Source organism: Ochotona curzoniae, unplaced genomic scaffold (assembly GCF_017591425.1).
Source record: "Ochotona curzoniae isolate NIBS_2020 unplaced genomic scaffold, NIBS_Ocur_1.0 contig_908, whole genome shotgun sequence".
In the NCBI taxonomy this organism is placed as follows: domain Eukaryota; kingdom Metazoa; phylum Chordata; class Mammalia; order Lagomorpha; family Ochotonidae; genus Ochotona; species Ochotona curzoniae.
The window spans coordinates 20,103,953-20,123,692 of NW_024466607.1; the positions used below are offsets into that span (position 1 = coordinate 20,103,953).

General features: G+C 38.6%; 1 protein-coding gene across 3 annotated transcripts in view; it reads right to left on the minus strand.

Annotated features, from left to right (window-relative positions):
* The window catches only part of ERC2 (ELKS/RAB6-interacting/CAST family member 2), a 628,330-nt gene that overhangs the window by 269,464 nt on the left and 339,126 nt on the right, over positions 1-19,740 (minus strand). For 2 of the 3 annotated variants that reach the window (XM_040994652.1, XM_040994651.1), the window contains exons 8-10: positions 17,388-17,528; positions 14,031-14,171; positions 2,133-2,326 (exon numbers count right to left, since the gene is read on the minus strand). In XM_040994652.1, coding sequence (XP_040850586.1) covers positions 2,133-2,326; positions 14,031-14,171; positions 17,388-17,528 — 476 coding nt within the window. Of the gene's footprint in view, positions 1-2,132; positions 2,327-10,327; positions 10,364-14,030; positions 14,172-17,387; positions 17,529-19,740 lie in introns of all 3 variants that reach the window. The other variant, XM_040994650.1, reaches the window with a different exon arrangement.

The window sequence follows — 19,740 nt, forward strand, 5'->3', positions numbered from 1 at the left end:
GCTGTGGGTGAGATGAAAAGGCAGATAGAGTATTACAGGTCAAGTGCCTCACATATCAAGAGGCAGACTGCACACGACAGACATACACATGATCATACTGTCGATGCAACTGCTATTATTGATATTATCAGTACTATTCTTCAGGGTTTTGAGAGTAGTGAACTAGTAGGCAGCAAACCTATACTTCAGTTTCACACCTTTCTGACCATTGAATCAAGCTCTAGAAGGTCATTCATCTTCTCCAGGTCTCAGTTTGTTCTCCAATACTCCAGGCACAATTATAACTTCCACCTAAATGTTTTGGTTATAAAACATAATTCCTCCATAACCATAAGAGATGCATATAAAATCAATAGCATTTCCAACTTTTTAAGAATGAGTAGACAGACAGAACATTCTCATATTTTAAAACTGAGACAAAACCCTTAAGAATTTTAATTTGTATAGTTATCTCAAGAAAATAAAAGAGATCTAGACTTAATTGCTATAATTGATCACAGTGAAAAGAAATCAGATTATTAAATTAATGCTATGATTGTTTTTAAATTTTGTGGGTTTATAATTTTGATATATTGAACACTACATTTGAAAATGTTGCTGTAACTCTGTAAAGAATGAACCTACAGATTTAACACAGTCATTAGTATTGAGCATTCATATTCAATTGTTCATAGTGAAACATCCCACCTTCCATGGGGACTGCCTACTCTCACAGCATGATACATTTTAGTAAGTTATTAGAGCTTCATTTTTTAAAAGTTTCTGTTTCTTGGGGACTCATGTCTAACAAGAGTCAAGGACACACAACTAACTTACAAAAAGCACAAGCTGGGCCCGGCGCGGTGGCGCAAGTGGTTAAAGGTCCTCGCCTTGCACGCCCGGGATCCCATATGGGCGCCGGTTCTAATCCCGGCAGCCCCGCTTCCCTTCCAGCTCCCTGCCTGTGGCCTGGGAAAGCAGTCGAGGACGGCCCAACGCTTTGGGAACCTGCACCCGCGTGGGAGACCCGGAAGAGGCTCCTGGCTTCGGATCGGCATAGTATCGGCCCGTTGCGCTCACTTGGGGAGTGAATCATCGGACGGAAGATCTTCCTCTCTGTCTCTCCTCTCTGTATATCTGCCTTTCCAATGAAAAAATAATAAAAATAAATCTTTAAAAAAAAAAAAAAAAAAAAAAAAAAAAAAAAAAAGCACAAGTTAAATTTGAACCCATGTCTTTTTGTCCCTAAAGTCCACCATCTTTTGAAGCCCATTATCTTCCTTTAAGACTACAGAGAGCTACTTTGCATACATCTTGATGTCTGTTAGGGTTCACAGGCATCTCCGTCAGGGCTGGCAAACATTTACTGATTTATTCAAAATCTGCTGATCTCTTCCATATGGAATGAATCTAGAAAACACAAATTCTGCCTTATTGCTGAACCAATAGGAAATCCTCAGAGGTTATGAAGTTGCACAAAATTCTTCAGAAAGTTCTCTCTTGACATAAGAGATAGGACAAGCACTGATAGCAAGCTTATATGTAGAATCCATATCTAACATAAATATGATACAGGCATGAATGATCTCAAAATCTAGATGCTCAGGAACCTGCTTTGCAACAGAATTTGCCATCATATAGGTCCTGTTCAAGGATATTTATATGACAGACGCTAGAAATTCCTCTTAAAAGATGACCCTCATGGCATACCAAAAGATGGCCAAAGGGCATGAGCTCCTACTCCCTTCCCCTACCTTCAGTGAAGAATTCCTAATCATATTTCCCCAAACTCCTTCCCCTAAGACAAACTTAAACCATAAGTGTTTATCTGTGACGGAAAAGAACAAAGATTTCAAAATGCCCAAATCACATCTGTGTGTTCACTTTGCTGGCCTAACTGCTAGACCATGGCAATCACTCAACAAAAGTAGGCCATCATTTTAATATAAACATCCACGACGTCCGTAATTCCTCAAAAGATCAGCCAGGTGCCTTCTTAGTACCTTAGAAACACACAGCATCACCCCTTACTAGGGCATATGATGCATACATGACTTGTAACACAAACATGCATTTCAGATCAACCGTGACTGCCATGGGGCGCCAAGCCACAGAGATTTACCAGAGACAATTCCCATTGCTGTAAGACTAACCTCTCAAGTTCTGCAATCTTCTTGTCCTTATCATTCTTTTCGTTCTCTACCTCCTTGAGGATCTCCAGCAGCCGATCAACTTCTGCTTGGGCCTTGCCACACTCGTCCCGGTAGTAAGATGCCTCCTTATCCAGCTGTTTCAGCCGGTCTGCATACTCAGGATTCATCCTGGAGTCATCTTCAACATTATGTGCCTTTAACATTACATTTGTAGAAAATTTAGTTCAGACAATGATTTACAACTATAGAAAGTACAATAACCCATGGCCCAGCAATTAACTCTGGAGAGAATATGATCACCAAGAATGATGGGTATACTGTTAGTGGGAAGGAAAAAAGGAAGGAAAAAAAAAAAAAAGAAAAAAAGCATACACTTCAGGTATCTTAGAAACTGCTGATTTTTAATTACATGTCAGGTTTATAGAGAAGTATCTTTTATTGTTGTTATTTTGTTCTGTTAAATCTTTTGGCTTTTGCTTCTATTAAAAAAAAATGAGGGCTGAGAGGACTTTAGGATGAATAAAGATGTGATGTCTTTATTCCGGGTCCCTTGCAAAGCAAAATAAAAACAATTCCTCACCACTCAGAGAGTGATTCGTGCCAAACGCTTCCATTTCCAATGCAGAGAAATGGAAACAGTGTCATAGTTAACTATTTTCCAAAAAAACAATCCGGGGTGTAGATAGAGCCAGGGTCCCTAAGCACACAGAGACTGGCTGATGGACTCCCTGGGTGCTTCCCTCTATGGAGCAGTTTCAGCACCAGTTGCAGCCGCAAAAGAAAACTCAGAAGTGAGCAAGGGCTTCCCGGCTAACAGTCACACCCATACATTCTTGTCTTTTGGCGTAAGGTTGACCTAAATCAGGAGGAGGATGTGCTACTTCACGAACAAGCACACAAACAAGAATCTGCAAACACATGCATGGGTGGGTGGCGGCTTTACGCACGAGAACAGACACAAGCAACAACACAGCAACAACACTGCAGAATTATTTGCAGCCAAAGTAATTGTGGTGTGTGTGTGTGTGTGTGTGAGACAGAGATTTTTTTTTTCCCCAAAATAAACTTTTGGCTGAAATATTCCCAGACAGATGGAAACAACACTGCACTGCAATGGTGTGCCTACCCCTTGTTTCCCATTATTCCTAATCGACTTCTTCAAAGAGCAGGCAGGGAGAAAACAAGTCATTTAAAGACGGTGCACATTCAACACAGAAAGTTCACAGAAGTCATGGATGTATGTATCTCCAAGATCCACGTGTGAAATCATAAAATGACAATAAGTTTTTAGGACTTGAGTTGTTCTGCTTCCTTGCTATGCAGAACAGATGTTCATTGCATTTTATACACTTTTTTTTTTAAGTTCAGGGAAAAAACAAGGCAAGCAAGCTATAGCTCCTAGGGGAGGTCACGGAGGGGGAGGGAGGGAAAGTGGAGTTCAAATGAGTCATGCATGGTTAGAGAAATTAATACTAATACTACTGGTAGAAGGTTGACAGTCTTTGCAATGATTTAGTAGAAAAAAAAGTTTAAACGATTAGCACAAATAAAATATTTTAAAATAATCACTTTGAAAAGAATATTTTTTGCATGTAACATATTATTTAAGCATGAGGATAAGAGGGGAATAATTTACTTTCTTGGTTTTTTTAATATACTATTTCAAAGAATAAGCACATCTGTGTACAAAAACTTGGAAAAAGCATATCACTTCAACATATGATCAAGTACAGGTTACTCCCTTTTACCAAAATTTCTCAGAAATTATGTATCTACTTAGTATGCATTCTGGGTCTCAGTATAATAATTATTGAGCTTTTCTCAGCATAATTTAAATAATTTGAAAGCTACTCCTGTAAATATGCTTTTAGGAATTTATTACTCTAATCATTTAATTTTAAACTAAACAAATATTTATGTTTTCTAATCTCCATTTTTAAAATGAAGAGCAGATCTTTCAATTTAAAATAACTGCTCCAGATCCCCATTTGTATTTGAAAGAAAAATCATCTTATTACTTTTCCTCAGAAAAGCATCTAAAATATAGCTTTTAAACAACTACCTAAAAAATGTTCACATTAACCTCTCTGCCACACTTCTACTATATTATCATATTTATTCAACATTTTAAAACATTTCCATGTCAGTTCTCCAACTGCCCAGCCAATGACACTAAGATCTTTTCTTAAAAAAAAAAAAAAATGAACAGCTAGAAATACTGAAGATGAATCAATATATCCTAACTGTCTGCTTCTAACTAGAATTAAATTTCTTTCCTAAATCTGACTTTTAAAAATTGGAAGAAGAGCTAGAAGTTAGCTGTTACGGTTTATTTTTGTTGATTATATATTTAACGATTATTATTACCATCATGATTTTTAATAAGGGGAGGATGAGTTTACTAGATGTCAGATCTGGATCCTAAATCTAGCACTGTGTCTTAGTCTACAAGCAAGTGAATTCATCTCTGTAAGGACAGTGAAAACTACAGCATGAGGATATTACCCAATTTATTTATTGTGACTGTTTTATAAATTTGCACTCCTGAAATGGGACTGGTCATATAGCCAAGTCAATTGGTTTAATCAATTTTCATCAACAAAATCCAACACACTCCTTTAAAAAGGCTCCCTGCTGGATTTACAGAAAAAGGAGCCTGCTAGTGACTTAGGAAATAAGGCAAAACTTCAGATTAACACTAGATCTAAATCAAAGTTAGGAAACAAAAAGCGGCTAGCACCAAAGAGGAGGGTTCACAGGTATCAAAATGACACAGCACAAACTTATTTACAGTTACTCTTCTAAAGGCTAGACACTGATTATTTTCAGTCATATGCAGGTTCACCATTCCTAGAAAGCAAAGTATTAACTTTGGTGCAGAAACCTGCTGTGAAACAAAGCAGGAAAATATTCAATTGTAACATTTCATAATACTTTCCCTTTGAAAAGGGCTTTAGCAATTTTTAATAAAAAAAATCACTTCTCTCAAAATAACAAATGGTTATTCATAACCATAAAGGACATGGAGAATGTTAAACTAATGAATCTGATGATTTGTCCTTCCTCTTGCTTCTGGATTTGGTCAATAATTTGCAAAATTTGTGCATTCCAAAAATAATAGCAAAAGTCTTACTTGAAATATTGTACCCTTGTAATGTCTATGGTTGGTGCTTTAACATACATTTTATATCTTAGCAACAGAACAGGACCTATAAGCTTTTTGAAATATTCTGCTTGATTTTACTCTGCCAAAAAAAAAAAAAGATGAGCAGTCTTCACTTTTTAAGCTATGATCCAAATATTATTTATGAAAATGTGGTTTCAAAGTGTGAGTATGGGACTATAACTTGGAACAAAATTCAAATTTCATTTTGAATACCATGAATTGATACCAGGCATAACAGCTGAGCTTAGATAATACATTGGGAAAGTAGCTTGAAATCTTACATTTCCCAGTTTCAAGGTGTAGTTCCCCAACTCCTACAGACATTTCAACCAAGGAGGATTATGCTGATAGTTAATGGATTAATGTTAATGGTTAATGGATCAAGGGTGGAGACTTGATCTAATTATGCTAAGAGGTGAGTTGAGTGGGAGGTCTTTAGGTCACCAGGAGGGGAGGGAGGTGTCCCCTCCTAAGGCTGTCTTGCAAGAGAGCTAAGAGAGCCCTAATTCACCCTATCATCTTCCCTCTTCTTGCTCCCCCTGCAGAGCCTGAAGTAATGGGGCTGCCAGAATTTGAACAATGAACTTCCAAGATCATGGACTAAGGTAAATCTTGATTCAAAAGCAGCCCATCTTAAGTATTTCACATACAGTGAAGAAGAGCTGATCAACACACTAGTTTTAAAGATACCATTCTTTTCCAAAATTAAGCTAATTCTAGAATATCCAAAATTTTCATATTAAAACAATCATACCAACAGGGGATTTCTTTTCAGACATGGAACCAACAGGATATGTACAAATAAATAAAATAAATACCCAAAATAATTTTTGAATGTCACACAGCACAAAGATAAAGATAACCATGTCAATGAATAAAAATGGATGAATGTAACCACATTTCAGTATAAAATTACCTAAAATTAGCAACGTAGAAAATGGAGGCAATTACTCAGATGTTTTAAAACAAAGTGTATAACTTCAACTCTTAAATATCACTGCAAATATTTCTTTAGTCTTCACCCACTGAAAGCTTGGATCAATCGGAGTGTGTGTGTTTACATGGGTGAATGTGTTTGCATGTACAAAGTATCTGCCCTGAATTCTCTTTTAAATAGTTGTAATTTTCCACTGTGTGAGAAAATACTAGTCCAAGAAGAATCAAATAATTTTGAGAAAGACTAAAAAAAAAATCATAAAAAGAAACCACTATATCTAAACAGTGACTGTGAAAGCATTTGTATTTCAGCCCACCACGTCCCTAGGAGTACAGAGTCTTATGGTGACCTATAAATCAGGAATCCCCCACTGAACATTAACAAGGTCTTTTTTCTATCTCTGGAATGGAAAAATGTTTGTACTTTTTTCCTTCTCATAATCCCTTATGTAAAATGTGATCCCTGCAAAAAAAAAAAAGTGTTCATAACAGATGAGTTTCAAAAGAATAGCGACTAGATGGGGGTAGACATCGGAGGGTCTTTAGGATGCTCTGACTGGTAGCAAGGCTGCCCCTAGTGCCTCCAAATCAGCCATGTTCCTTGTAAAAATCCAAGTATTACATGAAAGCACACAATGGAGGGATCCACGAGGTCTAAGACCTCTGGATACTCTCTCCTGGCACAGTAACCACTAGGGCTCCAACAAAGAAGGCATTTGAGCCTGATGAGAAAGCCATGTTATTGGTCTAGAATTAAGAATTCGGGGAATAAAAAGAATCCAATTGAAGATAACCTGCATGGCTTTTACAATGAAAGAACCCGTCCCAGGAGCCTGGGAGCTGAACAGCTGAAAGGCTATTATTATAAGAAACAATAAGGATAAGAAGACAACATTTAAGCTTCCTAAGAAATGGCATTCCAGTATCACCTAGTACAATGAAGTAATAAAAAAGAAGAAAAATAAAGGATTTGTTTCTACTCTAGGAAAAAAATACTCATATGAGGACTTCAAAATTTAATTTGACTTTACTTTGATTTAGTGAGGACAGATGGACATGGGAACTAACTGTAAAATTATTTAACAAAAAATAACTGTGGTATACTTCACCAAAAATCAGGAGGGGAGCTATATTCAAAATAAACATATAAGAATGAAATAAATCCCATGAGTACCAATAACTGGTTATAAAATAAAAGATGAAATCCATCATTTATAATAGGAACCTAAAAATGTATGTGTAGAAATTCTTAAGACCAGCACTAAAAAGAAACATCAGAGACCTAAAATAAGAAAATGTCAAAATGTTACTGTTGCAACAACAAAAACCCAAATACCTAAATGTTGGATTGACTGCAAGAATGAGAAGTAATGACATTGGAAATGTAGCCATCATTGTAAAATTATTTTTTGGTAGAACAGAATCCAAATTAAATTTATTGGGGCTAGCACCATCCCTAGCAGGTAAAGCTACTTCCTGCGGCACTGTTATCCCTTCTAAGCGTAGGTTCCAGATCCAGCAGCTCCACTTCCAATCTAGACACCCACAACAACCAGGGCATGGCCAGGTTGAAGCTCAGAGTTGGAAAGTCAATCTAGATCTCCACGTGGATGACAGAGATCCATTGATTCCGGCTTTTCCAATCTTACATCTAGAGAAACAGATTCCACCTTAATTCTTTGGACTCTTTCATTCTGTATTGTTTTGTTATCAGATTCTTAAACTTTATCATTCCATTTGAACTTCAGGATCACAGTCAATTAAAAAGCACAGTTATCAATAATGTTTACATAGAGAACCATTCCACCTGCTGGTTTACTTCCCAAATGGTTAAAAGGACCCGGAACTAGGTCAGGTTGAAGGCAGGATCCTGGAGTGTCCTGGGGGTCTTCCCCCGTGGATTGAGGGGCTTAAGCGCTGGAGCTCTCCTTTGCCACTTTTCCAAGCACATTACAAGACAAAATGAAACAGTCTAAAGGATGAAGGATGCATCTGTGTCTGGAGAGTTCAGCCATGCACAGGAACTCTACCTGCCTGCCTGCCTGCCTACCTGTCCCCTACTCTTTCCTCTCTCCCTCTTTTCTCTGTCTTCACTCCACCCTGTGCCTCCCAGATTTAAAAAAAAGGGGAAAAAAAAGCTGTACAATTAAACACTTTGATACAATTGCATAAAAAGAAATAGTATTGGAGAGGAAAAAAGTGGAAAAGTAGGAAGGGAAGGTAAAAGGGAGAAGGAAGGTGGAGAAAGGAAGATGGAAGGAGGGAGGGAGACAGAGGAAACAGCAGCAACAGGAAGATCCCTGGGCAAGCAGCAGCACAGTGCTGCTTTTCTCCCACAATGAAACCTCCTGTCGTTTTCCCCCTAGATCCTTCTATACTTATACAAATTCTCTACTGTGACCATATATTACTTTCATAACTGGGAAAAACAAGTCATTTGTAAAAAATCTATTAAGGATAGAAAAATCCATCACACTGCATCCCTATCAGTACACACACACACACACACAGTTGGACCCTGAGAATATCTGCAGATGAGTTAAAATAATGAGATCTGGCCATATTCCTAGGATGCCAAACCCACGGGCCAGCTTCATTAACTTTGGGAGTAAAATAAGTTGATGTCTTTTGAATTAGTCAAGAAAAGGCTGGAAGTTTGCCTTCACAGACAGGAGAACTATCACGGGTACAAAGAAAGGGGAATGTGGATGATTTCCCTAGACCCTGTCCTGCCAGGGAGAGTGAACTCCTATCATGCTTCCTGGGAGATTTTTGCTGCAGGAACAGATCTTTGTTCCCCATTGGGGCTGAAACCCAAACACAGGACACACACAGATTTTCTCCCTATCCCTCACTAGCCAGCAGGGAATGTATCCACAGGATTGACACATTGCACCTTTTTGAAAACAACTGAAAGTAAAAAACAGAAACAAACACTTATGCTTCCCAGGGTGAGTTCCCATGCTCGAGGATAAGCCGATATTATTTGTCTCTCTTCACCTCTCTACTGTTTTAAGCCTGCTTAGTACCATTTCCATTTGAATGTGATGGGAGAGGAAATGTGATTATTTTTGCTGCTCTGCTAAAATCCATAGTTCAAGAAAAAGAGCAGTAATGCTTTCAGAGAGGTTGCTGTGAAGAACGAAGAGTAGGGGTTGATGGGGTTCGAGCCAAGTACCCTGGAGTACAGCCTAGTGGAGAACCAGTGGTTGTATTCTTTCCTTTGAGTCACACGGTCCCTTTTTTTTTTTCCATAATGGGAATTGGTAAGTAGGAGATAACCAGAATGCATGCCAGCATGATGGCATTGGCCAAAGGATAAAGGTACAATCGCCTTTATGCAACATCTTTGACCAGTAAGCCAGTGAGTGAACAGAATGGTTTTTAAAGCCCTCCTTGTTTAAGTCAAAAAGACAAAGACATTGCTTCACATAAGTGAACATGTGTCATTGGAACAAAAGAAACAATTGGAGGTGACCTCTGAGCTATTTTACAAAGTTTTTTTTTTTTTTAACCAGTTCCCTATATTTTGTACTCCATCAAAGCTATTAACAGGAATTGTTATTATCTGCTAGTAGGAGACTATTACAGTTTGTTCTCAGCCAAATGGCCCATTTTAACTAGTACAAGACCCACAATAATGTTAGGCATTTATCAGTCTCAGAGTATAGCCCTATTTTAGAACCTATGCCTAGTTTAGTGTCTATTTCTTGAATTCAGCACACACTGAACTGTTTGTTGTTTTACAAATGCTATCCCCTGTGGCCGAGAAGTCTGGGTTTGAAGGACCTGAGGGAGAACTCTACGAACCCAGGTCTTTGGTTGCCTCACATTTTCCAGTAGCATTAGACCTGAGATTAAAAAATCAGGTAGTATCAGAGCTGGCAATATTCCCTTGAGTTCTTAACTTTTAAATTTCTTATTCAAAAAAAATGCAGAGACCTCTGCACAGGCCATTTCTTAAGACAGAACGGAAATGAGAAGAGACTTGCAAATATTTTCAAAACCTCCCCAGGATGGTTGCCAGTGACAAGTGCCCAATGGATCCTCATGCTTTGATATGTTACAGCGGGAACTTTCAGAAATGACTTACTGGGTTGTACATCTGATTGAACAACTGCTCAGCTTGCTACATTGCAAAGTTGGGGAGGCATTGGAGCACAGACAGGGAAAGAAGGAAAGATCCAGAAAAACAGCATTAGCTCAACAAATCCAGTGCATCCGCACAGACGAACTGGTCATTAAAAAAAAGAAAAAGAAATTTTAGTTTCTAAACATTCCACAGTGAAAGTGAGAGGCTCTAGGGAAATAAAATGTTGACTTTGGCTCCTACAAAAGAATAGCTGGAATAAGAAATTGAAGGTTTGTGTTACTTTCCCTTTCTCAAGTTAAATAACCCATGAAATAAAGAAAGCTGTCCACTTTTGATGATACATGAAGTGCCGGCCTCCAGCCATGAATCAGAACTACTTTTGGCCAGGGTTACAATTTATGACCAGAACTTCAAAGATGGTAATAATAAAAGATTAATTAAATTTTATCGTTATATGTATAGCACTTCTTTCATATGAATGCAAACCTGAATTTTGCAGTCTAACATCTGAGAAATATAGATTATCAAATGGCAAGTTAGAGATAGTAAACTATCAGTATGTATGATATCATTGGATTAACTTATACGAGGGAGGAAAAAAATGTCAGTAGGAAGAATACAGAAAGAAAATACAATCTTATCTGTTAGTTATGTTTTTACAATTAATTAGCTGTATTACCTCAAAATTAGCTTAAAATTTCATTTTCAAAGATATCCTACTATATACAATTCACACCCTATCTACTTTTTGTGGAAGTTTTAAATGTTTAAAGGTACTATTATTTGAAACAGTACTCTCAGGTTACATTGTTTAAATGCCTGTATCATTAATTTGAAACTTAATGTCAAGGTATAGGAAATAAAATATTATAGGAACTGTTACTGTGCTTTATGCTGAGACATGCCTTTTAAAAGTTGGGATTTCTAGTTGTCAAGTCAATGAACGAAACAATATCTTATCATTGTTTAAAAACACCCACCTCAAGCGTGACTTTAATTGAGAAATTACTATGAGTGTAAATCAAAACAATCTGATTCGTTATGCCTTTTTAATTAATTTCCAGTCACATGGGTCCATGGATTGAAACTGAACTTCAAATACTGCTTTAAAAGATAATATGATCTGCACTTCAATAATTCAATATTTCTCATTTGACTGGTAAATGCATCTACTTGTAGGTTCACTTAACAACTAATAGTTTCACATTCTCTGGTTAGTATTGTTTCATCAGCCTCATTAATATCCTAAGGATTTTCCCACATTTTTATTGTTTTTATAGAGGTGGGATAGAGCGCGTAAGGAATAATTCCTTTTCTGCCTACAACCTTTTTTCGTCACCAAGTAGTTGAAGAAATTTAATTCACAGAATAAAGGGTTAAAAGCAATAATGCGTGCAAATGTTCTCCACAAACATGTACAGAAACTCACTTTACCAAAGGCAATCATTGCTCATAGACAAAGAAATTTTTCAATCATAAAAGGAAATTTCAATTTCCAATTGTCATTGGCAGACAAAGTTTCTGTTCAACTAAATTCACCTACAATATTCTGTAGATTTTACAGGCAGAATACCTGGATACTTACAAATGCGGAGCCAACTCCCACTGGGACTTCATAGTATATTTATGACATAATAAAACTATTATGTTTTTCAGCTTTCATTTTGTAAACCTTTATATTTTGTTCACAAGTCACATACCCTTTTATTTAAAAGGAGGCCCAGACACTCCTTGAGCTTTTATAGCTGCTTATTTTTCCAGGAGTAAATGATGTGTTTATATGTATGTTCACATACTGTAGCCTTATGTTTTGAAATATTTCATGTAGATCTCAATTCTTTTTAAGATGATGGGCACTTGAGGTTTTTATGGAACTGGGTATTAGCACAAATTAAAGACTACAGAAAAAAAATATTTTAAACTTTTGAAGTTAGTTAACACTAGAGAGCCAAAAACAACAAAAATAGCATCTGCAGGTTAGATATAAAAACATTTAAATGATCATTACCTTATTTAAACTCACTGCACTATGCGTTTAGGAGGTAGACTATGTAAATACGGAGAAATAAGTTATCTTTTCATAAATTAACTAGGCCCTTCGCAGCAACACAACCATGTTTGTTACTTTAAGCCTGGTGAAGTATTAGAATGTTAAAATGCTACGGGAACAAAACTAATTAGGGTCCCAGCATCTAGTGTGCAAATTTCAGTACATGACACTTACTCTAAGTGATTTCCTGGGCAAATCACAGCTACGTTGAAAGAAACTATACTGAATTGCGTAAATGTCGATATATTAAACTAGTCAAGTCATGTACATGGAAACTATAAGGACCAATCCAGCTCCTTTCATTAAAGAGAAAGTATCTGGAGGAGTTCACTTCTTGACAGGCATGTGCATGCGTAACACAGCACAGGGCACACTGGCATGTCAGAAACAGAGTCCACAACAGCACTGCACAGATACACTAGCCAGGCTCCATGGAACCAGTCTCGGATGGGCAACTTTGTTGCTCCATACTTCCACTGAACTAAATATTGTCTGAACTAAGTGAGATGTTGAGTGGCCTGGGAAATAGGTTTTGCAAGAGAGAGGCTTTTCTCGCTCTTTTCTTACAAAGAAATTTGTTCAGCATGCTCACCTTTGTATTGATAAGCAGACTTTAATGTAAAACTTCCCCTGACGATTTCCTGAAGTGTCCCATCAATTGAGCAAGCTCTAGTCACATCTCATTATACATTACATCATACAGAATGGTCTAGTAAATTTTAAAGTTTTCAGAATCATCCTTCCACAGATCAGTGATTCCTCCAGATCCCTCATTATCCATATCAAATATTTTCATACCTTCATAGCGAACAAATCCCCAGGCCTGTGTGCTATGAATTATACACAGTCACATTTTATTATAGACTTCATTGCTTAGATTTTTATCATCTCCTTTGAATAGGTTTATAACTTGTTGAAGGGAAACAAAACGCTTAAACTCATAATGTTATGAGTTTTATGTGAACAATGAGTGCAGACGTACCAAACAACACAGGGGTGGGAGGGGAAAAAAAAATCAAAGGAACAATGCATGACTGAAAATGCACTCCACAAAAATGCCCAGGTCAGAGAAAACACGTTGATGCCACGATGGAAAGATCCCAGGGTGTTTTCTAAAAGCCTTCTATATATAATAAGCATTTAGACAGAAAGCCACATTGGGTCAATTTTAGCCATTCCACAGAGAGGCTAAGGACTTCACTGCTTTAATGAACTTCCAGAAATGTAACACCATCAGAAAAACAAAAAATTGGCCAAGTTCTAACATAAAAACCAACCTTCTTCCAAAGTCATAAAAGTTTAGCTCTAATGGGGCCCCTGAAAGCTTTGGTTACAAACATTTCCATTATCTTTTTTATTTATTTTTTTTTTGATAGTTGAGATTTGCCTGGAGAATAATGGCTGTGTTTTTGTAATTTCTACTTCTGCTACTATTTTTCTTCTACTCTTCAAGTTTTCTTTAGACAAGAAATCTAAGACAATTTTTTCAGATTCACAGACAGGTATGATGGCGATAAACAGTGTTTCAATTTTTTTTTTTTAATCAGCAGACTGCAAGATAAGAAATTTATAATTTTGGAAAGATGTCTCTTCCTCTCCTGTCTTATGAATTCATTTTAAGATGAGCACGTTGTTTTCTGGAATTTCACTTACCTTTTTTAACTGTGCTTCCAGTTTGCTGCATTCTTCTTTCTTTTGCTCAATGGCTATTTCTAAAGATTTTAATTTGGAGTCTCTTTTCAGCCCAGCAGAGGCTAATGAAGACGCATGTTCTTTGAGATCAATTAAACTAGACTGAAAGGAAGACAAGGCTGGTCAGTGAAATGTTGCAGTTTCTACAGTGTCTTCAATTGGAACATACTGATTCGACATACAGCAATAGAGTATGCACTAGAAAGGAGAGGTAAATATAGTCATACTAAAGTAGCAACAGTTAGCTCTGACCAGAAAGTTACAGTTGGCCAACTTACAGACTGAAATGGGATCTAATGGCAGCAGAATCAAATGGGACCAAATGGTGTAATCAGAACAGGCACATCTCAAGTCTCTGAGTCATGCTAATGATATAAACCTCATGGTGGTCTTCATACACCATGGCAAAGAAAGGTCCCAGATTTGCCATTTTCATGTATCACTGCCAAGCCTAACAAACCCTAAGTCAATAGAAAAGAAAATACCAGCTCGAATGCCTTCTCTCCAACTCAGAAACGTATGTATGCCTGTGTGTGCATATGTATATATTCATGTGTATATGTATATATGTATGTGTGTGTATATGCATATACACGTATACACAAACCATCCTATTTTATCAGATTCTTTTTCTTTAACCAAAAGAGATCACTGATTTTTCAAACATCAGTTGAAAAGTTAAAAAGTATTTTAAAATTTGGAGTCAAGTGGACTTCATGGTCTAGTCCTCTGTAATTCAAACTCAGCAGAGACAGTGGATTTCCCCAGCTCTAACACGGACTCTGCCTAAATAGTTACCGGTCATCAATCATGTCTGTGTGCCTTTCTGTTACACTCTTAATTCCAAATTAAAGAAATAAATATCAACGTTTCATATCTGGGAAGGTGTGAACCTAAGTTAATATCTCAAAAGGTATTGCCATCAGCAAATATAAAAGGGTTAGCACAGCATCCCTATGCCTCAGATGTTCAGGTTTGAGGGCAAGCATCTGGCCTGGTGGTCAAGCCACTGGCTGTAATGCCCACCACCCACACTGGTCTGCCTAGGTTCAATTTTCTGTCTATATATAAGTAGCTTCACCTAACAGTGCAGACCACAGGAGGCAGCTGCTGGCACCTCAAGGAACTGGACTCCTGCCATCTCTACGGGAAACCTGGATTAAGTTCCCAGCTCTTGGTGTGAGCCTGCCCCAGTCCTGCCTATTAGGGATATCTAGGGAGTGAACAAGTGGATGAGGAGACCTCTCTTCTCTCTCTCTCAAAATGTTTCAGCTTAATTCCAAACCAGGCACAGAGTCTTTCTCTCTTTTAGCTATTTACAGCATCTAGGAAGGTACTGCGCACACAGTGATCACTCAGTAATTAATATTGCCTAAAACTTTATACTAGGTTGCTTCATAGATACTTGAATGACCTTGACAATGACAGTCACCATCATTCAGCAAGGTGTTCTTAATTCTTCTCTGTGGGATTGGTTAGCCAATGACTTCTTTTACTTCGGGACACTGAAGTTCACATTAACTCCCTTATCAAAAAGCCACATAGTGATTAAAGGCAGAAACGGGTTTCAAATGCAGGCCCACAAGTCTGATTTCAATTCTCTTTGTCCAGCTATTCTGTCAATAGTGAAGAATTATTACAACTCCAATGAAATATAAGCTCCCTATTAATTAATATCAACTCTACCAGAATCTTTTAAATTAGCCTTGTGTGAGGATCAGTTTCAGCCATCATGGTGGAACTACTGCCCCAGCTGTTAATCAATGCATCTCTGTGAAGGTATTGTGTTGTCACGACCAACATCTACACTTGACTTTAAGTACAAGACTTTATCTCCAGAACTCTGGGTGGGCCTACTCCTATCAAGGAAGCACCTGAAGCATAATGAGATCTCCCTGCAGAAGAAGAAATTACATCTTGGAGCACAGTGTCACCTGTCACCCGTTCTTTCTTATAGCCCACCCTGTGAATGACATACAACTATGCCTGCACGGCAGTGCAGAATGAGTCCATCAACCTGTTTCTAGTATGGTTCTGCTTTCCTGGTAGAATCTGACTAATACATCTAGCACAATGCCAAGCACATTCCTACAGGAACAACGTTTCCTGACATGGTATCTGAACTTCATCCAATACTTGCACTGTTGACAAAACCAGTTACATTTACAGCTTATTTTGCAGGGCAGCATTGTGACACATGGGTTAAATTGCCTACTGCACCCATAGTATCCCATCATGAGCACTGGTTTGAGTCCCAACTGTTCCACTTCTGATCCAGCTGCTTGCTAATGTGCCTGGGAAGGCAGAGCACGATGGGTCCATTTGTATTTGGATTCATGTCACCCCTGTGGGAGACTTAGATGGAGTTGCTGGCTCCTGGCCTCACAGCCTTGACTATTGCTGCCATTTGGGGGGTGAACAAGCAGATGGGAGATCTCTATTTGCCTAAATCTGTCACTCCAGTGATAAAATGAATCTTTTTAGAAAGCTTCTATTCATGGAGGACTCAAGCATGTTTAATGGTCTCTGCAATGAAAAGTCTCCACACTGGTTTCAAAGTGACAGGTACAAAAAGACTACTTCCTCCCACATGAGAAGGTTACAAGTGAGTTCAGAGCTTCTGTGACTCCTGTCACTCAGACCATAGTGATTTCTTGAGGATGGAATTGGCAGCGAGATAGTTGGTAGAGGGCTTAAATTTCTTTTGAAATGATCCACTGTTTTAAAAAAAGCATTTTCCTTCAGTTATAGGCTTGACAGACTTTGCTTTGTCTTTCCTCCAGACTTCCCTTATTCATGTTCTCCTTTGCCTGGATGCTTAATGAAGACAAGAGCTTTTAACCAGAACAGGATTATCACTATTTGAGGAGTAGGGAGCAAGGGGTGCTGGGAAACAGGTGCGCAGTGTGCAGTCCAGTGGGGAGAAAAGGACTGCATAGTCCTAAGGGAGATGCACATCTTCTCCAGGCAAAAATAAGAGTGAAGGGGTCTACTGTAGACAATGACACATATCTCAGAGCTGTAGAGAACAGACAATGTACCACCACCTCTCACACACCCCAAAGTTGGAAGGCTTACGGCAGCTATTCACTCCACCTTTCCAAAACACTACTTGGAATGCCTGCATCCTATATCCCAGTGCGTGGGTTAGAGTCCCCGCTTTCCTTCCAATTCCAGCTTCCTGTTGGTGTTTACAGTGGAAGGTAGCAGGTAATAGTTCAAGAACTTGGTTCTGTGCCACCCATGTGGGAGACCTGGACTGAGTTCCAGCTTGTGGCAGTGGCTGTTGGGGTAGTCTGCTGTCTCTTGCACACTCACCTCTTTCTCAGTCAGCTCGGCCTGTAAAGCATTGACTTTCTCCTTCAGGTCCTTGTTCTCTTTCCGGAAGGATTCTATCTCTTCTAGTCTTTCTCGATCATCTCTCTCCCGCTGTTCTTTCAGGCGCTCAATGATTCTCTCCTGGTAAGCAATCGTCCAGAAAAAGACATGAGAACCCATCAACAACACAATGTATTAAAAGATAAAATTAAAGGAAATATAGTCAAGCAATGCCCTAGGAGAATCAAAAGAACCAAGAGCTGCGGTTCTATGTGTGTGCAAAGAGGCATTAACACCGTTTGGAAAGACACTCAACAGATTTTGACTTATTAACCAAAGTTAGCATCAGAGTGCAAGGTATCTTAATGCTCAAGCTCTGAGGCTGTTCTTGATTCAAGGTAGTACCCAGCAAATTCCTAGAGACCAGTTCTAGAAGAAAAGTGCAGGTACCAGGATACAAGACTCACAGAAGTGACACAGCAGACTGATGGCTCGGCTCAGCCCTCTTTGCTTTGCTTCCTGGTTTGCCATTGAAAAACCTTCCTTCAGTTTCTAGAGACTCTTCTCTGGGTAGTCAGGGGATCAAGAGAGGGCAGACCCCAAGAAGAATCTTTAGGAACAGGTCTTTGGTGTAGCAGCTCAAGTTCTTGCTACTCTACTTTCTGTTCAGCTTCCTGCGGCTGTGTAACCATTGAGGCAACAGAAGATAAAGTACTTGGGCAACACTGAGTTTCAGGTTCCTGGTTTCTCACTCTGGCCAAGCACTGACTGTTGGAGGCATGTAGGGAGTGAACCAGTAGACAGAGTATCTTTTTCTGCATCTGTCTCTCTGTTCTTCAAAAAAAAATTTTTTTTAAGCCTTAAAAAAGAGGAAAATCGTGTTTGGATAAAGCTTGAATTGGATTTTTTAACTTATTTTCAAATTACACAACACATAGCCGAGATTCGTTTTGGATGGCCACATGAAAAACTGTGTGAGGATGGCACTGTGGTGCAGTGTTACTCAACACTTACAATGCTAGCCAGCATCCTATATCAGAACACTAGTATATGTCAGGCATCCTGTATCAGAACAGATGCTGCACTTCTAACCCAGACCTCCCACTGAAGCACCTGGAAGGGCAGCAGAATACAGACCAAGCACTTGGCACCTGCCACCCACGTTATTACTGACTTGAGTCTAGCTATTTCTCCCATCTGTGGAGTGAGCCAGTGAATGGAAGATCTGTCCCTACCTCTCTCCCTCTGTCATTCAAATGAACAAATAATCTTTAAAAATATATATTGATGCAATAATTAAGCCTGAGAATCCTTTACATTCTTATGAGCACAGTGGAAGACAAGGTCTCATATGTAAGGCAACTATAAAAGAGTGTTTAATGCAGAGGAGAGTCAGCTTGAAAACTTAGCCTGTGATTTAGAATGCCCCAAGGAAGAAACTGTTCTCCCCAATGATAATAATTTATGCATTAGTGCTTTCAAGGGGGGAAATGTAGTACCATTGCTGTTTTGCAAATATTTAAAGACACTTTAAATAAAGTATATTATTACAACAGTGGGGGTAGAAACAGAAAAATGAGTCTATTAATTGCCTCTGAGTTTGTGATTCTAGTGGCTCAGCTCATGACAATGGTGAATGGATGGCTATGCGATCTGTAAAAGAAGAAAATAACCAGAGTGTGTGGTATGTCTCTCTTAGGGGCTTCCTAAGACTTCAGCAATTGAGCCCTTGATGCCTGATGCCTTGGCAACCATGGGTTACCCAGACACTGGGCCCTCTCCATCCCTTCATTTCTACACCATGTGGCTGTGGAGTGACATTTCCTAAGCCTCAAACTGATCATGTCACCTTACTATTTTGACCTTCCCCTCAGCAAGAATCCCTCTGCCAAGACTGTACAGCATTTATTTCCACTCAACACCCTTTTCAGGTCTCTCTGCCAAGTCTCCTCTCCAAGCCTACCTTTCTAGAGGCCAACACTCAAATCCTATGCCTCATTTTAACCCACGGCCATGCCAACTGAGTGGCATACAACAGGAATTAAAAAACCTGATGGAAGGAACCACAATTCAAATCAGGGATCATCTTGGCTTCAGAATAAGGATAATAAAATAAAGCCAGCGTGTTAACATTTAGAAGGTGTCAGAGTCATTGGGAAAGTCGGTTACTCTGCTCCAAGCACCTGTACTATTGTTTGAGCATTGATGAACCCCCCAAAAAATCAGGAATTACTATAATATTTTTAAGTGTTATTGATGATTCAATACTATAAAATATTTCTTCGTCAATCACAAAACTAATTTGCCTGTCAGCTACACAGAGCCAAATGTCAAAAACATGTGTTAAAAGGCT